This window comes from Acomys russatus, chromosome 12 (genome assembly GCF_903995435.1).
Source record: "Acomys russatus chromosome 12, mAcoRus1.1, whole genome shotgun sequence".
Lineage (NCBI taxonomy): Eukaryota > Metazoa > Chordata > Mammalia > Rodentia > Muridae > Acomys > Acomys russatus.
The window spans coordinates 21656571-21681893 of NC_067148.1; the positions used below are offsets into that span (position 1 = coordinate 21656571).

Genomic DNA, 25323 nt, shown 5'->3' on the forward strand with positions numbered 1-25323 from the left:
GCTCTTGATCTTCAGACTATTGGCCTTAGTATTGCACTAGTCATGAACCACTGTGTCAAGTGAAACGAGAGTAAGTTCATGGATGTCCCCCGGTCCATGGATATTGTATGCCCTTTTCTTTCTTTTTTTCTTCCTATTTTTTTTAACTCATACAAATTCATTGTTTCTTTTTATTTAAGAGTTGAAGCAAATAACTGTAACAGTGCTGCCCCCTCAAGTCTTACAGGAAGACTCTGGACCTTAGAGATATATTCTCCGTATTTAACGCACTGCAGACACTCACAGAGCCTGTGATGTCCCAGCTGAGTTTCCACCCTGCACTACTCTGGAGTTCACTCAGATCTAGAGAGGCAACACAGAGCACTCTGCAACCTCTCAGGCCCAGGCCTATGATTTCTAAACACTTCATCTGTTAAAATCTGGAGCTCCTCCAGGAAGTAATAAGACTAAACTTTAAGGATTAATTCAGTGTGCCACCCGAGAACCCTGCTAGAAGGGGAATACTGATTGCGTTCTAATGCAGAAGGCAGCTTTCCACATGGAAAGGGCAGTGCTGATCTTAATGGAGAGTGGAGATGCTTGTCTCTTGATGGTCACTTGGTCACTCAAAGGAGACCCTCTGGCCTTAAGATCTGGAGCACATCTTTAACAATACTTTGGAGATCAGTGATGACATTTTATAATTACACTGACCTGAAATTTTAAATTTTTTCCCTTTTTTGTTTTTTTCCGGTGACTCATTGTTTCTAAAAAGTCCCATCATAGTCTTTTCTATATAGTAAGCTTCCTGGGATGCAGTTTATATCGAACGCTACTCTAACACGCCACTTTATGTTTTAATCTGTCTATCCTAGGCACCTGTCTTCACCATCTCTAACTTGAGTTTTGTTCCAGACCCTTTTAAAACGTTGTCTTAGGAAGATCCTAGCAGAGCAAGTAGAAGCCTGGGGTTCATTCGGGTCAGCATTCGGACACTAGTGCTATTGACATCCTGAACCTCTGACCTCAGGTTTCTCCTACATAAACCTAAAGAAAGTGTGCAGAGACTTGGGAAGGATCTGGGTAATAGTGTGTCCTCAGCCTGCTTCCCTGATAGGCCCATAATAGTTCACAACTTTGGAAGAAAAACACTCCACTGTAGAAAAGCCTTCTAGTAAGTTGTGATTTGTATTCCTCAAACTGATCCCTAAACATGCTAGCTAATCCTTATCTGTATTCAATAACTCGCTCATTCATTCAGCACCTTATTTAGTGCTTATGTTATGCTTAGAACAGTTTTAAGCATGAGAAACTCACTCTCCTGTTAAAGTCAACATGAGAGATAGACATCACAGCAGCATGCTTGCTGTTATATCAGAGCAACATGAGCATGCTCGCTGTTACGTCAGAGCAACACTCTCCATTACGTCAGAGCAACATGCTCACTGTTATGTCAGAGCAACATGCTCACTGTTACGTCAGAGCAACACTCTCCATTACGTCAGAGCAACATGCTCACTGTTACGTCAGAGCAACATGCTCACTGTTACGTCAGAGAAACATGTTCACTGTTATGTCAGAGCAACATGCTCAGTGCTACATTAGAGCAACATGCTCACTGTTACGTCAGAGCAACACTCTCCATTACGTCAGAGCAACATGCTCACTGTTACGTCAGAGCAACACTCTCCATTACGTCAGAGCAACATGCTCACTGTTATGTCAGAGCAACATGCTCACTGTTACGTCAGAGCAACACTCTCCATTACGTCAGAGCAACATGCTCACTGTTACGTCAGAGCAACACTCTCCATTACGTCAGAGCAACATGCTCACTGTTACGTCAGAGCAACATGCTCACTGTTACGTCAGAGAAACATGTTCACTGTTATGTCAGAGCAACATGCTCAGTGCTACATTAGAGCAACATGCTCACTGTTACGTCAGAGCAACACTCTCCATTACGTCAGAGCAACATGCTCACTGTTACGTCAGAGCAACACTCTCCATTACGTCAGAGCAACATGCTCGCTGTTACGTCAGAGCAACACTCTCCATTACGTCAGAGCAACATGCTCACTGTTACGTCAGAGCAACACTCTCCATTACGTCAGAGCAACATGCTCGCTGTTACGTCAGAGCAACATGCTCACTGTTACGTCAAAGCAACACTCTCCATTACGTCAGAGCAACATGCTCACTGTTACGTCAGAGCAACATGCTCACTGTTACGTCAGAGAAACATGTTCACTGTTATGTCAGAGCAACATGCTCAGTGCTACATTAGAGCAACATGCTCACTGTTATGTCAGCAACCCTAGAAGACAAATGGGGCTATGAATAGGAGTCTGTGGCAGGGTCTAGGAATGCAGAAGAGAGGATAACTCTGTTACTCTGCACATCTCAGAACTAATCTTCCTCACTTCTGTCTCCTTTCTGAGATCTTCTGGAGTCACAACACAGAGTCTATACAGAGTCTCTCTAGGTCTTTAGGATTCCCCAAGATGGATTTTACACGTGTGTCTTTTACAGAGTTCATCAATAAATCCCTGAATTTATTAAGACCTTTCCCAATAGCTTCTGCCTTTATGGAAACGGGGGCCTCCAGTTTCTTGAGGTCACTCTCTTGGGGGGCAAGGGGAGGACACACACATCACTTTCTGATAGTAGCAGCTCTCCCTGATTTACACAGTTTTACACCCGGGAAGGAGATTTCAAGAGAGACCATGCAAATTTTAAACATCATTCTAGTAAGCTCTTGAGCACATTTTGTGCTTAAAGATGAGTCACACGTGCACAAAAGCACAGAACAAATGAATAGCTAGGGTGAGTCAGATCTGTTTTGTCAGGGATCCTTGCCAGTTTCTCTTGAATAAAAAAGAAGAAAGAAAATAAAAGAACAAAGTCTTTGCTTCAGTAAGTGCTACCTAAATTCTGGGATTCTTTGAGAGTTCCAGTTTATAACAATCTCTTAGTGAACACAGCATTGTAGCTTGCCTCATTTGTACCACGGGTACAATAATTTTTTTTTTAACCACAAATAACTATTGGAATTGTAAGTCACACACTACAGGGGTGATCTGAAGGAGAGGAAAAAGTCAATTCTGTCTCAGAATCATTAAATGATGTTTGTGATTGCTAGGTTCTCGAGTCATGGTAACAAACAACAAAAAACCTAACCACGCTTCTTTAAAAAAAAAAAAAAAGACTTTTAACAAACAGCATTATATCTATATTATAGGCCAATCTGTAACTGAGAAATATTTATGTTTGGGTTACCCAATCTTGATCCTTCAGGCTTTTTTCAGTCATTCACTCATCTGTTTATCCATCTGTCCATCCAGTCATCGCTACATTTCAGGTCTTGCCAATACTGAAGAAAATAAATGGCCCAAGAATCCCATTTGTCTGAGGGTCCATCTCAACAGTGCTAGTGGCTGAAAACATGTCACAACGGTTCAAGTTGGTAGTGGAATGACACCCGCCAGCACATGGATATGGAAAATTAAAACACAAACAGAGAGAGAGAGAGAGAGACAGAGAGAGAGAGAGAGACAGAGAGAGAGAGAGAGACAGAGAGAGAGAGGGAGAAGGAGGGAGAGAGAATGAAAGGAAGGATAGGAAGGAATGAAAGCAGGAAAAGTCGAATGCAAGTTCAACGAGGCAAAGTATTTTGTGCGAATATTTGCTAATACTGTGTGATTGACACAAAGGAAGTATTTGGTCAGTTTTGTTTCCCGAAGAAATGGATAAAACCTAAAGGAAGTGGAAAAGATGGCATGGATGTGAGCCCCCAGCATCATGAGCCTGGGAGGGATGCCATGTGTTAGATCATTCTCTTTTGGTTCCTATAAAAATCTGTAAGCAATTTGTGTAACGTGACAGGCAGAATGCAGTCCATAGTTTGAGTGATTTTCCTCTTCACTACTGTGTCCTCTGTGGCATTTGTACTTTCCCTACAGCCTGTATATTCAAGACATCTCCAGGGGCAGAGAAGACTCACTGTAGACTGTCTAGCACCACTCAATAAACACATTATAGAACCATAGATTACATTTCCTATTGCTTATGAAGTCATGTAGTCTTGACTTGGCAAAGCCTTATGTCAACTACAGAGAAGACTGATTTAAAGAAAAAGGAGGAAAATTGGGAGAGTATTAAAAATTGTCACTACCCCTTCATTAGTATTTCAATGACAACAATTGCATGTTGGAGTTATTAGACTACATTATTGATTTTCTATGTTTGTCTTCTCTTTTTGGTTATTCGATCTGAGGTTATCTTTAGAATTACAGAGAGATCAGAGAGGCCCCCTAGATTGTCACCACCCCCACCACAAGCTCCTATACGCTGCAAGCAGTTCTGTGCTTCAGACTCGCAAACACAATGCTCATTTCATTTGTAAATCACCTGTTTTGAGAAATAAGAGCTTGTTATACTTTGCTGAATTTTTTTCAAAGATACATATTTTAACAATGCTTTTGAATTATTGAAACATTGGCAACCAGATTCAACTCATCTGATGTACAGAATGCACTTTAGAAAGTCAAGTCTAATTTCTTTTTTTTTTAATTTTTTATTATTAATTTATTCTTGTTACATCTCATCTCAATGGTTATCCCATCCCTTGTGTCCTCCCATTCTTCCCTCCCTCCACTTTTCCCCTTATTCCCCTCCCCTATGACTGTTCCTGAGGGGGATTACCTCCCCCTGTATATGCTCATAAGGTATCAAGTCTCTTCTCTGTAACCTGCTGTCCTTCCTCTGAGTGCCACCAGGTCTCTCCCTCCAGGGCACATGGTCAAATGTGAGGCACCAGAGTACGTGAGAGAGTCATATCCCACTCTCCACTCAACTGTGGAGACTGTTCTGACCATTGGCTAGATCTGGGTAGGGGTTTAAAGTTTACCGCCTGTATTGTCCTTGGCTAGTGCCTTAGTTTGAATTTGCTCAACCATGTTCATAGCAGCCTTATTCATAATAGCCAGATCATGGAAACAGCCTAAGTGTCCCTCAGTAGAAGAATGGATAAAGAAACTGTGGTACATATACACTATGGAATACTACTCAGCTATTAAAAACAAGGAATTCCCGAAATTTGTGGATAAATGGATTGAGCTAGAAATGATCATGAGTGAGTTAACCCAGAAGCAGAAAGACTTAAATGGTATATACTCACTTATATCTGCATACTAGCCCAAGGGGCATGTCCCACCAAAGCCTTCACTTGTCAAGTCTAATTTCTAAAACTGGATTTCAAAGCTGATTGCAAGTGAATCCACTTTTAACTCTGACCCAGAGGAACATTTGATGCAGGTGTTCAGCTACTCTATCTCCAGCCTCGAGTTGTGCAACACCAAGATTTGTCTGCTTTGCACAACACTCCGATCTTGACAGCTTCCAAGCAGAAGTGATGCCCATACTCTAGACATCCCTAGTTCTTTCCATGGTGTCCATTTGTATTTCTCTTGTCATTCAAAGCAATCAGAACCTTATAGGAAACCTGTTTTCCAGCCCCATTGTCTTTGCCTATAGAGCTGTGTATCATGAGTCTTGGGCAGTCTGAGAAACCTCCTCCGCACCACGGTTTACCAGAAGGGCATGTTGGGGTGGAGGGAGGGAGTCGACCCACCCCTCCCAAGGAGAGCATCCAGGACTTGCATTTCTAAGCTCACTATATGCTGTTTGCATACTAAGTTCAGGGCTGCTGCCTTTCTATTGCTGTTCCTACACTGTTTGAGTTGTTATCAAATCTTAAATCTTAACCATTACCTTGTTTTATCCAAATTATTCTATTCTGTGTCCTTACAGAATCTAAAGTTTCTTTTTTAAAATGTTTATATGAATTTTAAGTATGCTCATGTTCCGGTTGTATATTTCTAGGGCTAGTTGTTTAGCATTTATCTCCCTGAGTCTGCAAGCACTGAGGCGAAAGCATAGCTTTGCCCAGTACAAAATGCCAGCATAGCAAACCCCTCTTCTGTGGCAGTATAGCATCACTCACTAAGCTAAATGCCAATGGTCAAAAGTTAGCTTCTGCACATGGGACCTGTGTGTTGTTAGAGATCCAGGCCTGTGAGTGAGTCATTACAAAGCAAACATACCCCTTGACCATGAAAGAGAAGGAGGAGCACTGAGCTCCTTAGAAAGACACAACAGGGACATATGCTCAACCATGTTCATAGCTGCCTTATTCATAATAGCCAGAACATGGAAACAGCCTAAGTATCCCTCAGTAGAAGAGTGGATAAAGAAACTGTGGTACATTTACACTATGGAATACTACTCAGCTATTAAAAACAAGGAATTCCAAAAGTTTGTGGACAAATGGATTGAACTAGAAATTATCATAATGAGTGAGTTCACCCAGAAGCAAAAAGAGACAAATGGTATATACTCACTTATATCAAAAACTATTTTTTCGACTTTTCTTTTTGGCCATTCCTTCAATTGCATATATATTCACAATTTTCCCAACTAAATTATCAGTTCTAAGAGTTAGATTTCTCTTTTTCCTTTAGGAACTATGACTGTTTTGAGCAATGTGTGAACTGGCATAAGATCCAGTGTTCAGCAAAACTCTCCACTTTTAAAGTATGTTTAAAAGATAGGTATGTTTGTCAAGGAAGATTTTAAAAAGAAGGAAGTACGTACTTCCAATTTATTTCATACACTCCATAGATCAAGAACCTTTGTCTCCATATTCTAAGGTTGGAAATTGAATAATGCTTTCAGAGGAGATTTGAAGAAAGAATATAACTCATGTCAGCACATGAGGAGCAATCATCTGCTCATTGTTTGTTTGGAGACTATGCTTGGGGTCTGGCTCATTTCAGCAAGAATGGTGCTACAGGGGGTAACTTGGGAGACTATAGTAAGGCCTCTTTGGTTGGGCACCAAACCCAATGTAAAGATGTCATAATGAGGAAGAATGAGGAAGTTGGTTCGGGTGTTGTTGTGTATGGATGATGTTGGAGCCCTTAGACTAAGTGAGAGTGCAAAGAATATAAGGCAGAGCCACGAGGCTTATTTGGAGAAATGGCAAAAGGGAAGATCCATCAGAGACTGGGAGATTGAAAGAAAAGCAGGCATGGTGAGGGTCCAGGGTATCTGCGATTTTAAGAAAGTGATGGCTGACATGTCAGCTATGGTAAAAGGTCAAGGAAGATGCAAAGGGAGAAATGTGCCTTGGGTACTAAGGCATCATGCAACTTGTTAGTGCCATAGCAGCTGCTGTGTCTAGAGTATGGTGGGGTCAGAAGACTTACTAGTCTGAGTAACAGATAGAATTTAGGTGACAAAATGAAAATGCAGCCTCCAAGCAGTTGTCTGAAAGAAGTCTGCAATATATTCACCCTTAGGCCTAAAGAGGAATGTTCTAAGCCAAATTGCCATTCAGTTAACCAAAACAGACATACAATATTTTAAGTACAAAAAGTCCTAAAAATAGATGATAGATATATAGATATAGATATAGATAGGTAGATGATAGGTAGGTAGATGATAGATTGGTAGGTACATAGATGATACATGTATACATACACACATACACACACATACATACACACACACATACGTACGTACGTACGTACGTACGTACATACATACATACATACGTACATACATACATACGTACATACACAGACAGACAGATAATAGACCAAATGACTGAACTCATCTAAAGCTCTATTGTGTTTTGTAAGGTCTTCTTTTTGCCGTTCACCTGGATGGAAACACTTTGGAATCCCAAGACCATATAAAATCTCTCTCTCTCTCTCTCTCTCTCTCTCTCTCTCTCTCTCTCTCTCTCTCTCTCTCTCTCTCTCTCTCATGGCTTATTGTTTTGTTCATTCTTTTTATACCACAGAATAACAGGCTAAGGAAATATGCCTTTGAATTGAAAATGAACGACCTGACCTATTTTGTGCTGGCAGCTGAAACAGAGTCAGATATGGACGAGTGGATCCACACTCTCAACCGCACCTTGCAAATCAGTCCTGAGGGGCCACTCCAGGGAAGGAGGAGCACAGAGCTCGCCGAGCTGGGGCTAGGTGAGAGCTCAGGAGACCGTCACTGTGCTTTGGCTAAGTTCACGTTGGCAATTAGTAGCAGTGATGGCTGTCTGGCCGGACTCATACGTCCTCGAGCTACATGCTCTATAACACTCACCCCAGATCTTTATTGCTACTGAGTCACCACAGTTTCTACATAGAAGTATAATATTACATTGACTGAAAGGGACTTGGGGCCATCACCCAACAAACAAAGTTGGGTCTCAGGTCCCAGAAACACAAAAACTGTACACGTTTCTATTGGGAAGATTGTACAACAGGTACATTTTGAACTTGGGCTTTGCATTGCATTTAATAAGTACAGCATGTTGTACTTACGCTGTACATAAGCATGCTCTCCTTCCTCTTATCTGCAAGGCATCTTTGATTGATGTTGTTTGGACCGTCTTGAGGTCAGCTGATATGTGAAAGTTCCAGCAACATCTGTCATGGTGTCCTCGTGAGAAAGTTAATTAGGCTGGAAGCTTAGTTAAGTTACTACAGTCTGAGGCATACAAGCCTGATGATCTGAGTTCAGATCTCAGGACTGGTGTAAAAATCTCGTTGCAATGGCATACACTTTCCAACCCGGTGAGAGGGAGGCAGAGACAGGAGCATTCCAGGAGCTTGCTGGACAGCTAGTCTATTTATATCTGTGAGCTCTAGGCTCAGAGGGAGAACCTGCCCCATAAAATGAGATGGACAATCACCAATGGATAAGTTCTATTCTAAAGATCACACAGATATTTACTATTTAAACTAAAAGGGTCACAAAATGAAACAAAACATCAGGGATCAGAGGAAAGGACTAAAAATGGTGGTGTGATGGCGACTGGACACGAGACAGAAGAGAGAATGGGTGAGGATAATGAGAACATATCGTACGCATGTCTGAAGTTGGCAAATAAAAATTTGATGAATAACAATATTAGACAGAGGGCAACTGAGGAAGTCCACTGGCCTACACATATACACATTTGCAGGCACATATGAACATGGACGTATACATGCACTCACAATTCTTTTTCTTTCTTCCAGCCTAGTTCCTTCGTAAGACTCTACTCACTGTAGACAAAGAGAAGGAAAAGAGAAAACAGAATAGGATGAGAGACTGAGTCAACTCTTAACTGTTTAAATGGGAAATTCTGCTCCACAAGCTCAGTCAGTGCTCCCCAAAGAAAACCAGTTTACGATATTTTAAGACAACTGTGAATCAGAAACCAAAGTACAGCCATTACCAAGCACTACTTGCTTGTCCCCTAACATGAAAACGTCACATAGAAAACTATTGGGGGTTTTCACACAACTTCCATAAGCCATAGCAGATGTTTAACAGCCACTTGTTATTTACTTATTAATTGCCAAATAGAGCAATTTCTGTTTTCAGTATTCTACAGTGTTTAAGTAGCTGAAGCTAAAAGATGGATTCTAAGTAACTTCCCTGACCATGAGAATTAGGAAAAATATTCATGTATTTGAGAAAATTTTGTCAGGCATTGTTGAAAGAAGCCAAGACTACCCATACACATTAGCGTCATTAGGACCCAAAGTTCTTAGTGATTCAGAATATTGGCATGGTAAGACTATTAAAATGATTCTCAAAAAATTTTGTTTTCAACCCCTAATTGCTTAACATTCTGACATAGTGTACTGTAGACAGGCCAAACAGAAGGCTAAGGTTCATCAACAACACTCTGAGCTCTCGAACTTATTCCAGTATTGTATGTGCGGAAAATCTGACTGATATTGTTAAATAACCTGTGTTGGTCTGTCTTTTCAAGATCTGCTGGATAACGCCGCGACTTGTGAATGTGCACTGGAGGAAACAGACTCTCCAGAGAACAGCCTGCATCCGGACTTCACAAAAGTAATGAAGCTGGCAATGTATTTCCACATGTGTTTGATCTGCTTACTTCTTTCAAGGAAAAGATGACATTGCCTTTTCTTTAAGATTTAGACTAACAACTAATCTAGAACTCTTCATCAATCTAAGGGTTTTACTTAGCATGGCATGGCCCTTGAAAATAAGAGCATGCGTTTATAAGACTTGCCTTGTATTGGTGCATGACTTAACAGTAATAAAACTAAAAGGCTGTTTCTTGGCCTTTGTGGGTGTGTCTGGGACTACATGGGGAAGTCTAGACACCAGGGACTAACACGGGTCTCTCCGCAGTACCTCACAGAAACCGAAGACACTGTCAAAACAACACGCTCCATGGACAGGCTCAACCTGTTCTCGCTGGACCCAGACATAGACGTAAGTCAGGATTCTGAGCAGAGATGAACTTGACCCATGTAACTGTCGGTTCTAATTTAAAATGTCTTTTTTCACGATGAGTGTTGGCTAACTAAGATTTCTGAAAACTGGTTTTTTTTTTTTTAGACCCTGAAGCTTCAAAAAAGGGACCTTTTTGAACATGAGTTTATGATCAAGCCCTTTGAAGAGAAAGCTGCCAAAAGAATCCTGATCCTCTGCAGAGCTCTCAACTTAAATCTTCAGGGATGTGTTACGGAGAATGAAAATGATCCTGTGACCAATGTAAGTTTCTCTCTCATTCTATCACATGAACATCCAGCTTACACCATTCCATCCTAGTCCAACCTTTTCTACCCCTGCTAATCCCAGGATCTAGCATCTAGTATACAGGAAGTCTGCTTGCCTGCACTGCCTGTATTGCAACGGTGCACACGTTCTGAGGAAGTGTTCTTCATATACACTATAAAAGTTTCCTTTTAATTTAAATGTTTAAGAAGCAACAAAAGGACAACATTCTAGAATTCTTCACACAATGGTGTACCTATCTGGTGGTAGTGAAGACGACATTGCTGTTAGAGGAGAGATTAGCCAGAAGAATGAAGAAGAGGGGCCAGTAGGCATGGCAGCAAATAGTTTCACTTCCATGAAAAATAAAAAGGTATTACAAGGAACCAAATCGTGCTCTCATGCTGAACGTAAAACAAAACAAAGTACCCCAAAACTTTGTCCTTTAAACTATTTGGAAATTTAAGAAAACTTGATCCAAATCATAAAGCACTTAGTCACCACACTACATAAAAATAGATGGGCTTTGTCATCTCGTACATTGATCAATACCAAAAGTGTCAATATTTTAAATCTGTTTTTCATCCAACACATTCTTTAGTGCAATTTAAAAATCCATTTTGGAAACCAAAAGCCAAAGAAAATGGGCATATTTTTGGATATGAGGGTGATGGGACTGTGATAAAATCTGTCCCCCGAGTCCCCCAGCCTCCCCACGATCACCAAGGTTGACTTGGGGGGTTCTGTTGGCTAGGAAGATGTCTCTATCATCCCTCACCGTTTGATTGGTGTCTCCCCTGAAAGCTGCATGTGTGGTTAAAGAGCATGGCTTTCCCTGATACAAGGATAGACAGGGACATGCCAGTAGCTGCACTCCTCTAATGAGCCTCCGCACAAGCTCATAGAGACCACGACCTGCCATTGCCAGGACATGCGACTCCGCCCCCCCCCCCTCCATGCAGATCACAATCAGAAGCTGCGCGGCTCTATTTGCTCAAGTCTCAGCAGCTCTTTAGATGCATCTTTATTTTTTACTTGATTTTAGTCCATTTCATTTCACATGCGTCACTGTGTCACAGGCATATGGGCATGTTTACCTTAAGTCAGCTGCAAAAGCAGTCAGGGCTCCTAACCAATGAGCCGCCCCTCCAGCCCCCTGAGAGTGGCTTTTAGGTGTCCTTTCCTGTCTCTCAGGCCAAGGGGTTTAGTTGATTTTGTGCATCCGAAAGGTGTTTTTAAGTAATTTTACAGTCGGTGGGTGCCCATGTTTAAAAAATAAACTGTGAAATTGCTTTTAAAAATAATTTGATTGTCCTTGCTAGTAATCATAATGAAATCAATAAAACAGCTTCTTTGGTGGCATTTTTTCATTGAATGGAATTGTTTTTGGAAACCTCTGTGTTTATCCACTGGCACTCTTTTACTAATGGCTCTCTTGAACTCATCACTCTTACCTTGATAGTTTTTGTTTTTTAATATTTTATTTATTATAATTTATTCATATTGCATCCTGATTGTTATCCCCTCGCTCTTATTTTCCCTTTCCCACCCTCACTCCCTCTTCTGCCCTTCTCCCCCACCATCTGACCACAGCCTATCAGGTCTCATCAGGGTAGCCTGCATCCTCTTCTTCTGTGTGCCCACAGGGCTGCCCCGCCAAGGGCAACAGAGTTCATGTCAGAGGCAGTCCCCCTCCTCCTACCCCCGACCCACCCTCATGTGAAGAATGAACTGTCCATCTGCTATATCTGAACAGGGGTTCATGGTTCTCTGCATGGATTGTTCTTGGTTGGTATAACAGTTCGTGCAGGCACCCCTTGGTCCAGATCTAGTAGCCATGATGGTCTCCCTGTGGAGGTCCAGACCCCTCCAGGTCCTTCCATCGCCCCGACTCTTTCATAGAACTCTCAGCACTCCATCCAGAGGCCAGTATCTATCCTCATCCATGTTTTGAAGACCGGTCCTCCACGTTTTAGGACAGCTAATTGCTGTACTTAATACATGAGCATCTAAAGACTCCATGAAAGACTTTTACGATGAGGAGACAGACTATAATGTATGTATTGACAGCATGTAATTTTTCAGTCAATCAACTAGAACACCAAATTCTACGTGTTGGTTTTATAGTGTGAAATATTTCTTTGAACATAGGAATTTACTCCAACAATCAGAGCTAATAAAGCTGTCCCATGGTAGCTACATTGAAATTTTCCTGTTCCTGAATTTTCAAAAGAAATTCATCAGCCTAACCCTCAGTAACCTACCACTTAATTTGTCAGGCTTTGAAGGTGCTTTGGTAAACAAATCCATCCTGAAAGGCAGTCGTTCAGAAAGTAAGATTTGGCATTTTAGTTGAGAGGGTGGATTGGAAAAATAAATGAATCATCATGAAAGCGTTATTAACAAAGGTGATTTATTTGCATTCAACAAATGGAGGTGGAAGTTGAAATGCAACAATTCAGGAAAAAATAGTGATTTTTATATCTTGACCTTCAAAGTGTTTTGTGTACCTCACTAATCTCTTTACTTTTGCATTTCCACTGTTGCCAGACTGCAAATACCACAAATGAAGAATTTTTCTAAACTAAATTAAATTACTAAAATAATTTTTACTTAATAATTACTTTTAAATAAGCATGAATGTGTGTATGCATGTGCACATGCATGTGACTGCATGTGCAACATCTGATAACATGTATATATGCTTGTGTGTGGATGCATACTCACATATGACTCAGTGGATATGTGTGGAGGCCAGATGTCAAGGTTGGGTATTGTTCTGCACCTTAATTTTTTTTCTTTTCCATTAATGAATTTTTTTAATTTACTTTATATCCAGATCACAGCTTCCCCTCCTCCTTTCCTCCAAGTCCTTCCCTCACACCTCTCTTCTCCCTATCCTCCCACCCTCCTTTTCTTCTCAAATAAAGAGAGCCCTCACACGATATCAATCCACATTGGCATATCAAGTTGCAGTCTTCTCCAGGGGATCTAGGTCTAGTCTGTGCATGGTCTTGGTTGGTGCTTCAGTCTCTCCAAGCTATTCTGACTCCTGTTTAGTTGTCTCTGTTGGTCTTCCTGTGGAGCTCCTGTCAACTCCAGGTCCCCTATTCCCCCACTCTTCCACAAGATTCCCTGTGCTTTGCCGAGTGTTTGGCTGTGAGTCTCAGCACCTGTTTGGATCTGCTGCTGGGTGTAGCATCTCAGAGGACAGCTATACTAGGCTTCTATCTGTGAGCATAGCAGAGAATTGTTAATAGTGTCAGGGGTTGGCTCTCTCCCAAGGGGTGGGTCTCAGGTTGGACCAGGCATTGGCTAGACATTCCCTCAATCTCTGCTCTATCTTTATCCCTGCACATCTTGTAGGCCAGGGTAAGTTTGGAGCTGAAGTTTTTATGGGTAGGGTACGTTGGTGTTGCCCTCCCTCCACTAGGAGACCTGTCTAGTTAGAAGGTGTCCTCTTCAGTCTCCATGACCCCTGCTACTAAGAGTCTCACTTAGAATCACTTCCATATATTCCCAGAACCCTACTTTGTCCTATGTTTCCAGCTTGTCTCAGAGATACCCATGCCTACAGTTTCTTTTCTCCCTGAAGTCCTTCTATCCTCCCGACCATGCTCTCCCCAGGTCTGAGCTCCAACCTCATTTCTCTCTGCATTTATTTTCTCTTCTGAATGAGATTCAAGCATCTTCCCTTGGGCTTTTCTTCTCACTTAATGTCTTTTGGTCTATGGGTTATAGCACAGTTATCCTGCACTATATGACTAATATCCACTTATAAATGAGTATAAATTATGCATGTCTTTCTGAGTCTGGGTTACCTCACAGTTGTGCCGGGAGCAACACTTCACTCAGGATCATATTTTCTAGTTCCATCCATTTGCCTGCAAATTTTATGGTGTCCTTGTTTTTAATAGCTGAGTAGTATTCTATTGTGTAAATATAGCATTTTTTTTCTTTACCCATTCTTCAGTTGAGCAACATCTAGGTTGTTTCCAGTTTCTGGCTATTATAAATAAAGCTGCTATGAACATAGTTGAGCAAACGTCCTTATGGTATGGTGGAGCATCTTTTGGGCATATGCCTAGGGAGTGGTAAAGCTGGGTCTTGAGAACAAACTATGACCAATTTTCTGAGAAGCCACCAAATTGAATTGTAGGATGGAATCCCAGAGTTGTTTTTATTTGTATTTCCCTAATGACTAAGGACATTGAACATTTCTTCAAGTGCTTCTCAGCCATTCAAGATTCCTCTGTTGAGATTCTGCTGTTTTAGGACTGCATCCCATTTTTAATTAGTTTGTTTGGTGTCTACCGTCTTGAGTTGTTTACATATTTTGGATATTAGCCCTCTGTCAGATGTAGGGTTAGTGAAGATGGTTTCCCATTCTGTAGGCTGCCATTTTGTCCTATTGACAGTGTTCTTTGCCTTACAGAAGCTTTTCAGTTTCAAGAGTCTTTTAAAACTTCAAAACTATCCCTCCGTGACACACAACAAGGCCATACCTATGAATTCTTTCCTAACAGTTCTACGAACTGGGTACCAAGTATTCAAATATACGTGCCTATGGGAATTACCTCCATTCAAACTATCACATCTGTGTATTGTGACTTAAGTAGGAGTTCCATTTAAAAAGACTCAGAGGTTCTGATTTCTAGCTGAGTTCTCTTGACTGGCCTGGAACCCCAAAACTTATGTACCCATGATCATTGGCATACTTTACAAAGGACTTTTGTGCCTCATGAAAAATTCATCTTTGTGTCTCATGATTATGTGCTTATGTTCCTATGCCCACAGACCTGAAAATAGTCTTTTGACCTACACTGTGCTCTGCTTTCATATATGCTGTGGGTGACCAAGTTTTAATGTCTCTCCAGTAAGTCTCCCACAGAAATGGACAGATCCTAACTAATTTTACCTCTACTGTGATCTCATTCTAGTGTGTTTTCTGTGACCTTTGTATAAACTACTTGTTCACAGAGTATTGGCAGACATGGGAAAGTAATGGAATTTGAGATGTGGGGATGTTCCTTGTATTAGTTGCTAGTGGAACCCATATTTCTCACTGTTATAAATTGTAAAAATAAGATTAGGGAGAATCCCTGAGTATTTGGATTAGAAGTGAAGGTTTCAACTTGAACTTGCTGGTTTTTAATAAATATCCATATACAGATATATAGACAAATACTTAAAGATTTATTAGAGTACTATGTACCTGCCTGTGTATCGTCCTGTGTAAAGATAGAGCATGGGATCTGCGTAGCCCTCATGACTAAGTACCAGGACCCAGATGTTGATTTCTTAATGTCAGTCTTACCAAAAAGGGACAGACAGGATCATCCTTGCAGAAACATCTGAGGCATGGAGAATATGAGGTGAACCTAGAGCACATTGTTGAGTAAATAAATACTCAAAAAAGGGAAAGAAAAAGAAATAAAGGAGAGAGAGAGAGAGAGAGAGAGAGAGAGAGAGAGAGAGAGAGAGAGAGAGAGAATCACTACCAAAGCCACACAGGAGTGCCTTGATGCAGAGACTGGCCAAATCTAGAACAATTGAGCATCAGTAGAAATAATGACCTTAAATATTAGGGTTAGGGGCTCACAGAGACTGAAACACCAACCAAACAGCATGCATGGGCTGGACCTGGCCCCCCTACACATATGTAGCAGATGTGCAGTTTGGTCTTTATGTGATTCCCCTAATAATTCAATGGGGGGTGGCTGTCTCTTACTCTCTTGCTTGCCTTGGGATCCCTTTCCCCTAGCTGGGATGCATTCTCTGGCCGCAGTGGGAGAGGATTCCCCTAGTCCTGCTGGAACTTGATGTGCCAGAGCTGGTGATATGCATGGGGAGCCTCCCCTTTTCTGAAGAGAAGGGCAGGGGGTTGTGGGTGGAGGGGGCATGAGGGTGAGACTGAGAGGAAAGAAGAAAGGGGGCTGCCATTGGGATGTGAAGTGAATAACTAAATAATTTAATGAAAACAAAACAAAAAAGGAAGAAAAGAAGGAAGGAGAAAGAAAGAAAGAAAGAAAGAAAGAAAGAAAGAAAGAAAGAAGGAAAGAAAAATAGTTTGACTAGTGAAATGTTTCTCAGTGCACTCTAGAAACTTCTAGGATCCCCATTTAACTTTTCAGGGATCAGGAGAGACTGGGGTAAAGGGTGTTTTCTTTGAGTATTCGCGTAAGCAAATAGAAGGCTGTTCAAGTTTAATATGCTGATGGTGGAACATGCGGAAGAAAACACTTGAGTGGAAGTCTAGGGTCAAGAAACAAATGAAATGCAGCCCTGGGCTTGGAGGCTTCTTCTGCAGAGAGCATCTCTGGGTACTTCACAGGGGGTCAAAGACAGTTTGATTTCTGCGCACCTTTCATGCGATGTGTTAGGAAATACAATGAGCCACATTGGTGCATTAGCAATTGTTTTATGTCTGAACCATCTGGTTTTTGTTTTCCCCACAGATTGAGCCCTTTTTTGTGAGTGTGGCACTTTACGACCTCAGAGATAGCAGGAAGATCTCTGCTGATTTCCACGTGGATCTAAATCACCCCGCTGTCCGGCAGATGCTCCCAGGGGCCCCACTGGCCTTGGAAAATGGCAATATCGACACAGGCACGCCAAGACAAACAGAAGAACCTCACACAAAGGGCCTTCCAGAGGAATGGCTAAAATTCCCAAAGCAGGTTGCACTATTGTTTACTTGTGATGGGACAGAAAAGCCTTGTCCCTTAGATTGTTCTTGACAATAGGTCATACGGAATGGGCAATTTCCCAGTTAAAAATTTCTTAAAGCTGTCATGTTTTTTTAAATATATTTTATTAATTTATTCATATTACATCTCAATTGTTATCTCATCCCTTGTATCCTCCCATTCCTTCCTCCCTCCCATTTTCCCCTTACTCCCCTCCCCTATGACTGTGACTGAGGGGGCCTCCTCCCCCTGTATATGCTCATAGGGTATCAATTCTCTTCTTGGTAGTCTGCTATCCTTCCTCTGAGTGCCACCAGGCCTCCCCATCCAGGGGACGTGGTCAATTATGGGGCACCAGAGTTCATGTGAAAGTCAGACCCCACTCTCCACTCAACTGTGGAGAATATTCTACCCATTGGCTAGATCTGGGTAGGGGTTCGAAGTTTACTGCACGTATTGTCCTTGGCTGGGGCCATAGTTTGAGCAGGACCCCTGGGTCCAGATCTGCCCATCATAATGTTCTTCTTGTAGGTTTCTAGGACCCTCTGGATCCTTCTAGTTCCCCCATTCTCCCATGCTTCTCTCACCTAGATTCCCAATAGAATACCCTCCCCTCTGTCCCACTTTCCTGATGAGTGAAGACTTTCATGGGACATGCCCCTTGGGCTAGTGTCCTGATACAAAACATACAAGAAATCAAGGACACCATGAAAAGCTGTCATGTTTTTAAGTGACATTTTATGACTGCCTTTGAGGTAGTTTCTATGTTAGTCATTACTGCTTTCTTTGCACACAGGCTATATTCTCTGTGAGTGATCCACACTCTGATATTGTTTTGGTAGCCAAAGTCGAAAAAGTCTTAATGGGAAACATTGGCAGTGGTGCTGAACCTTATATTAAGAATCCGGACTCCAACAAGGTAATGACTATTTTCTCATGAATAATTTCAATTGCTTTAGAGAGATAAAGTCATGCTGCCTTTCTGGATTATAAAATTTTATAAATGTATGTCTCCAAACATTCACCTAGCAGCATAATTAATATCTACCACAAATGTTTTAAATTATACATTTTTGGTTTATGCCCTTTTGACTTGACTGGACATAGACTCTGGTGAATATGAATCTGCTAATAGACAGAAATTTAAATTTGGATACCATTTTAACCCTAAAGGTCAAAGAATTTACAATAACAAAGTTAGAAGTCAGGATCAAGTGAAGGCAATTTGCTAAGATATCAGCGAGCTAACAATGGGCTAAATAACAAAGCAAATGGTTATACATTAAATGTCTTAATAACGAAGTGTCAGACAATAGAGGTGGGAGATGGTGTGAGTGGCCTGAGTGGCAGGACCAGTGAAGATTTTGTTTTCTTCATTCTATCACCTTGTTATTTCAAATAATCCAGTTATGGATTGTTACTGTTTACTAGAAAAATAAAGAAAACTATATATTTCCCACACAAAGAAAAGATACCAAAGAAATACCTCAAAACAATTGAATTTGAGCATTGCAATAATAATTTAGACTGTAGTTTAACATATTCATGTCATGGTTCAACAAACTATCAGTTCAGACCCCCTCCCAGACGTTATCAGCTTCTATAAATAAAGTTTTATTGACAACAGTCATACTTCACTTGTTGCCTAGAACTTGTGAAGCCCTGGGTTTGCTCCAGCACTGAAACTGAAAGCTCTTCTGTAATCATCTATAACTACCTCCCAGCTACAGCCGTAGGCTTGAGTAATTGTGACAGAATGCAGATCTGTGTAGCCCTACACAGAAAAGTGTCTTGATGAACAAAAGTTGTGATCTGGTACCAGGTGTGGATATAAATACAATAACTTTCCATTCAAGAGTTGAACTTCTCTGAGGCAGGTGGATCTCTGTCAGTTCGAGGCCAGCCTGGTCTACAAAGTGAGTCCAGGACAGGCAAGGCTACACAGAGAAACCCTGTCTCAAAAAACCAAAAAAAAAAAAAAAAAAAAAAAGTTGAACTTCTCTTAGCTGAAAGGAAGGGAAGTAAGAAGGCAGGAAGAAATATGGGGGTTGGGAGAAGTAAATAATAGTGAATACTTCAAAGCTAAGAGATTTTCTATATTTAGAATTTTCAAATTCAAAAGAAGGACAAGAGTTGTACAATAACTTGAATACAAGAGGCTATCCTGGGTAATCTATAGGCCAATAAGGAGAAATTCAGTATTTCAGTAGACAATAAAATGGAAAAATAAACATTATTCCTGTTCACAGGTATAGTGTGTAATTGACAGTCCCTAAATAATGTTTTATTTATTTTCTCCTCAGTTTGCACAAAAAATACTAAAATCCAATAGGCAGTTCTGCAGCAAATTGGGAAAATATCGGATGCCGTTTGCTTGGGCGGTGAGGTAGGTCCTGCTTTGCAACTAACAGAATAAAAACGCGCTTACAGTCTGCATTAGAAGCTGTGGCTTTGAATGCCTTTATGTTCTCTATTGTTTTTAATGGAGATGCACCCGAGGAAGTACAAACACGAGGTCATCTTCACAGACATCACGAACTCTGCAGAGACAAACACTCCACAAGTTAGTTCAGCGAGACAGCTTATACTAAAGGCCCCTGGCCTGTGTACAGGGTGGGCATGGCCAGATGTACTGGAGGAACTTAACCAAGTACCAAATGAAAATCAGAATTTGTTTGCACATAACTTGGTTAATGAGCACAATGTTTTATCAGTCCAAAGAAGCTAATGGACATAAGATAAGGAAGGACACTGCGTACCTTCCTGTGCGCCTGCATGCTTTTTTTTATGCATAGAGCTCTGCTCTCTATGTGAATGTTCAAATGAAGCCATCAAATGGATCCCTTAAGCTGTCTTTGAGTTGGGTGTACATTAACACAGACTCTGTTGACTCTGATGGAAATGCTGAGTTCTGTGGGCACAAGTGGCCGATCATCCTTCCCAGAATTGGGACCTCTGTAGAAAATAGCGTTTGCTCTTTAGATCTACTGACACACCAGTAGGGCCATCCTAGTGTCGTCAGTCTCACTACATCTGCATTGGCATGAGAATTCCTTAAAGGAGGAAAACCCTGCCATAGACTCATAAGGAAAACAAACAAAGATCAGCTGTGAACAAACTGAATTGAAAGGGGTTAATTACAGGCTTAGAACAAAACATGCCACTTAGCGAACACTGATAGCATTATCCCAAAGGCAGTCGCTTCCATTTACCATTCAAAGCCCAGAAGGACAGGTTAACCTCTTTTGTGTTCTTCAGTTTGCACAGTTTCCATTGAGGAATGGATTCAGTGAAACCCCATGAGTATGCATCAGAATGTTATGGTCCCTACTTAAAATTAGGGACTGGCAAAGCGAAGGAGGAATGTGGATCCCAATACCAGTAAACCAAGACAGATCACCTGCAGGCTGCAAGTACCAACTTTTCTTTAGACAGCAAAAGGTGGAAGAACCAGGCTGCAGGGTAAACCCAACCCACCTGTCACCTGTCAGGGTCAGGCCACCACTTGCTGTATCATTGAGCAGGGTTCTTCTCTGTTGGATGCAGTAGACAATATCTGTCTTGTGGGCACTAAGTTCTGTTAACTTCAGACATACATGGCTTTGGTAGAGAGCATGTCATGGATCTTCTTTTCTCTCTCCGTCCATACCTTTCCTTACAGAGATAACTAATGATAGACATGAAAAACATCCTATGTACATTGTTGTTATTATTATTATTAATTATGAGAGGTGTGAAGCTCATATTCACACTCGGCAACTTCCCGTTTCTCATAAATTTGGGTCAGTGAAGAATAGTCTGAGGACAGAAGTAAATGATGCATCAATTATCGGAGAACAGTACTTAGAAGTAACCCCCTGACTCTGACATTGTCAGCACACCGTAAGGAAGAGAGATGATGCTTCCATGGAGGCTCAAAGTGTTATCAACTCTTGGAGTAATTACTTCTAGGGAAAGAGAGCTAGCTAAACCACAGGACCATGCTGGATCAGGGCTCAGTTGGTGCTTTGACTGTCATTAGGAACTATATGCACCGCCAGGGGTTTATATTTACTTGAGTTTCTCTGGCAAATGATAAAAAAAAAAAATGACTGACCATACAGAGAATATGATGAGCTGGGTCATTTGGATGATCTGCCCCCCAAAGAGCACATGGCCACCCAAAGATTCGATCCCTACCCCACCTCTCAGTGCAAACCCTGCTTCAGCTTTGAGTTGGCAGGACCCTTGGAAGGCCATCTGTCACTCACATCATTCTGGAATAGGCCAGCTCCATGGCATAGGTAATACGTTGTTGGTGCAGCCTATTCTCTACCGGCTTTTCCTTCATACTTTTTTTCCTATCTTGCCATTTGATTCACAGTATAGCCCTGGGTGCACCCTAAAGTGCTTCAGAGCAACTGTGGTTAAAATAGTAGTATTAACAGTTGCTTGGAACCAGATTTTTACCCAGCTGCTTCAGTACACACAGATCTCATAGCTGTGAGCATTTAATTTGACTCTTATCTGGTATGTTCCCAGATTGGTACCAACTGTACCGTCGCTTTTTAGCAAAAAGATTATCCTTCTAATAGGTATAGGACACACAGACACACAGACAGAGAGAGAGAGAGAGAGAGAGAGAGAGAGAGAGAGAGAGAGACAGAGACAGAGACAGAGACAGAGACAGAGAGACAGAGACAGACAGAGACAGAGAGACAGAGACAGACAGAGACAGAGAGACAGAGACAGACAGAGACAGAGACGGAGAGATACATAGGATCTTTTACAATATTCTAAAAGAAGCTGGATTATAGGGGTGCCCTTCTGCAGTTAAACGTTCCCATGCATATCAGCTCAGGATCACAGGGGCCCAAGTCCACACCAGGGTTACCTCTCAGATCCTTGTACACTGGCTAATTTTAGCTTATAAACAGCTAACTGACAGTGCTCAGTTTTCTTTAAAGTCAGTCAGGGCTATGAAAATAAATGTCCATCCCCATATCTGTACATCCTAAGATGCACAATGCAGTGATGTCAAAGATTCTCATGCTGACAACATCCCAGCAAGTGGTGGTCCACCTCTGCTTGCTGTATTCCAGTGACGAGGCACCTAGTACACCCTCACCAGGTCCTTCTCTCTGCCTTTTTTTTATAGATTTATTATTAGATAAGTCATTCTTATACAATTGAAACCAAATTTGTTTTTTCTCCCTTATGAATTCTAAGTAAATATAGTACCACTGAAATACATCCTCGGTCCTTGGAGAAGTTTTTTGTTTTTCAATTTTTGTTTGTTTGTTTGTTTTTCTATTTTGAGACGGGGCTGTCTGTGTAGCTCATCCTGGCTTTGGACACCCATTCCTCCTGTCATCTTTACTGCCCCAGCACTGAGATTAAGGTCATTTGCCCATGTCGGTCCCTAACAACCACTTTGGTCTTTCATCTGCTATATTCAGGCATGCAGAGAAATGTCTAAATCCCATGTGATGGAATATACCTCTCACCTTCACACTTGAGAGGGTGACACAAAGAGATCAAGAGCAAGGCTCTCAGGCTGCAGTGCACTTCATGAATGACCATTCCAAGTGACAGATGTCTACACCAGCTGTGGATCTGAGCAGAGTTTGCAACTCAGATAGCTTAATGTATTTGCAGTAACTCATTCACTGAAAAAAAAATCATTACTCAAGCTGAGTTTATAGCTTACTCTTGTACTGATAAAATACATTGTACTGGTTGTAGCCTGTCAAATACTTGCTGAAATGGTCTCTAAAGTATTTGTCCAAAAGTCATTTTTAAGTTCAATGCTTTGAAGCTCTTATCACATCTTAGTGTATTTATTATGTGGGCATGCACAACCTGCTGCAACACTCATATAAAGGTCAAAGGACAACATGAAGGCTCAGACTCTCGCCTCCTCCTATATAGGTCCTAGAAACTGAACTTGGTAGGCAGGCTTGGTAGCAAGTGCCTTTACTGCTCAGTTAGCTCTTCAAATTAAATGTTTCTTTTCTGTTTTCCTAGTGTTATTTCTTTAAAAATTTATGGAGAGATATTTTTTTTATTTTTCTCTGGTTACTACTTAACTACAAGAATAGCAACAAAACTGTGAGCATAAAATTTTAAAGAGCATAAAAATCTCATCCCAATATATTTCCCTCCCATGTTTCTTTTTTTCCATGTTATTTTACACAAAAGTTCTATGGCTGATATCAGTCTTAAAACCATTTCAGCTACTTTATTGAAACATTTGATTCATTTAAATGATAATAAAATATCATAGTTAAGGCTCTTAAGCTAGAAGAAATAAAAATCCAACATTTCTCTGCTGCTGAAAAAAAATCAATTATATGTGAGCAAATTATATATAAAAGACATATAATTATTTCTTTGATGCATTATAAATATGAGGTGTGGCTGACATCAGCAAACTGCATGTGAAGAAAATATTGCCTGACCCCACTTGATAACTTAGACAAAAGCAATTATGTTTTTAAGTAAGGCATGGTACTTCCAATGAAATGGATCGAGGAAAGAAATAATGTAATGTTAGCCTTATTAGTGCAAAAAGTCAGAGTTCCTGCATTTTATCTCTATTTCTGTCCTAAAAGTTAGAACATGGCCTCTTTATCCTCACAAGGCCATTTTAATATTCTCACTTTCTACAGCTAGAGTTACAACCTGGTGCTTGTTGCACACTCTAACGGTGCCACGCAAAGTTCAACGGCCCCTTCTAGCGCAGGTTAGGATGCCTTGAGAGAACAACTAGTCAGAGGACTTTAGGAGATGGCTCGGTCAGTGAAGTGTTTGCCTTGCAAACATGAGGACCTGATTTTGAGCCTAGGTTAACAACTGGACATGGTGATGCCTGGCTGTAGTCATACCACAGGAGAAGCAGAAACAGGAGGATAGTGGAGCTTACTGACCAGCCAGCCTAACCTCTTTGCTGACTTTCAGGCCAGTGAGAGATCTTACATCACTAAACAAAGTGGATAGAGCCTTGTGCATGTGTCCACGTGTACACACACACAGACACACGGACACAGACACACACACACACACACACACACACACACACACACACACACAACCAGCACAACTTTGGCCAGCACAAACACACGTGCAAAATAAAATATCTTCTTATTTGCCTCAGCTCCGCGAATACACCATGGTTGTGACATGGTAATAAATGTGAGACATCATGAAAAGAGTTGTCACAGGAACTGCTCCCACTTTAGATCCAGAGTTGAAAATGAGAATGACCAAAAAAGTGTTTATGAATAGAAATACTTTGTCTAAGAAGTGGCTTCTTTTTTATTTTGATAAGGCCCTTGAGTTCTTTCCATTGTAAATTGGACTGATTGAATTAAACAGTAACAAAATATAGCCCTGAATAAACATACTCTTTCTACAGATCCGTGTTTAAGGACAACCAGGGGAATGTGGACAGAGACTCAAGATTTTCACCATTGTTTAGACAAGAAAGCAGCAAAATATCAGCTGAGGACCTCCTTAAACTGGTATCAGACTACAGAAGGTGGGACATTCTGGATGTCCCTTGAAGTGATGCTGTTGCCAACGCTGTGTTCTTTCTTCATAACAGCAACATCTGATGCCCTGACTCTCAACTGCCCAGATGCCTCCAGAAACAGATAGCTTTCTGCTGACTTCCCCTTTGTCCAAATGGTGCCCTAAGAGGCAGTGGACCAGCTGGGTGCAGTGGTGCACACCTGTAATCCCAGCACTCAGGAGGCAGAGGAGGTGGATTGCTGTAAACTTGAGGCCAGCCTGGTCTACAAATCAAGTCTAGGACAGCCAAGGCTGTGTAGAGAAACTCTGTCTAGAAAAATCAAAAAAAGAAAAAGAAAAAGAGTCAGTTTCCCAGAATCATACAGATTTGTGACATGTTGGGATATATCATCCATCTATAGTGTAGGACAAGCCCCACCCCTCCCCCAAAAAAAACCCTCAGTATCTGGAAATATTATTTATGATACTCTTGATTCTGGTCTTTTTAAATGGTCTCTTCCACGCTGGCAGAGGTGAGCTGGGACTGGAGAATCCACTTCTTCTCCACGGG

General features: G+C 41.3%; 1 protein-coding gene across 3 annotated transcripts in view; it reads left to right on the plus strand.

The window, feature by feature from the left end:
- The window catches only part of Dock10 (dedicator of cytokinesis 10), a 245163-nt gene that overhangs the window by 143232 nt on the left and 76608 nt on the right, over positions 1-25323 (plus strand). For all 3 annotated transcript variants that reach the window (XM_051153999.1, XM_051153998.1, XM_051154000.1), the window contains exons 8-15: positions 7847-8030; positions 9812-9897; positions 10204-10287; positions 10414-10569; positions 17031-17252; positions 18058-18180; positions 19565-19647; positions 24658-24780. In XM_051153999.1, the coding sequence (XP_051009956.1) occupies positions 7847-8030; positions 9812-9897; positions 10204-10287; positions 10414-10569; positions 17031-17252; positions 18058-18180; positions 19565-19647; positions 24658-24780 (1061 nt within the window). The remainder of the gene's footprint in view (positions 1-7846; positions 8031-9811; positions 9898-10203; positions 10288-10413; positions 10570-17030; positions 17253-18057; positions 18181-19564; positions 19648-24657; positions 24781-25323) is intronic.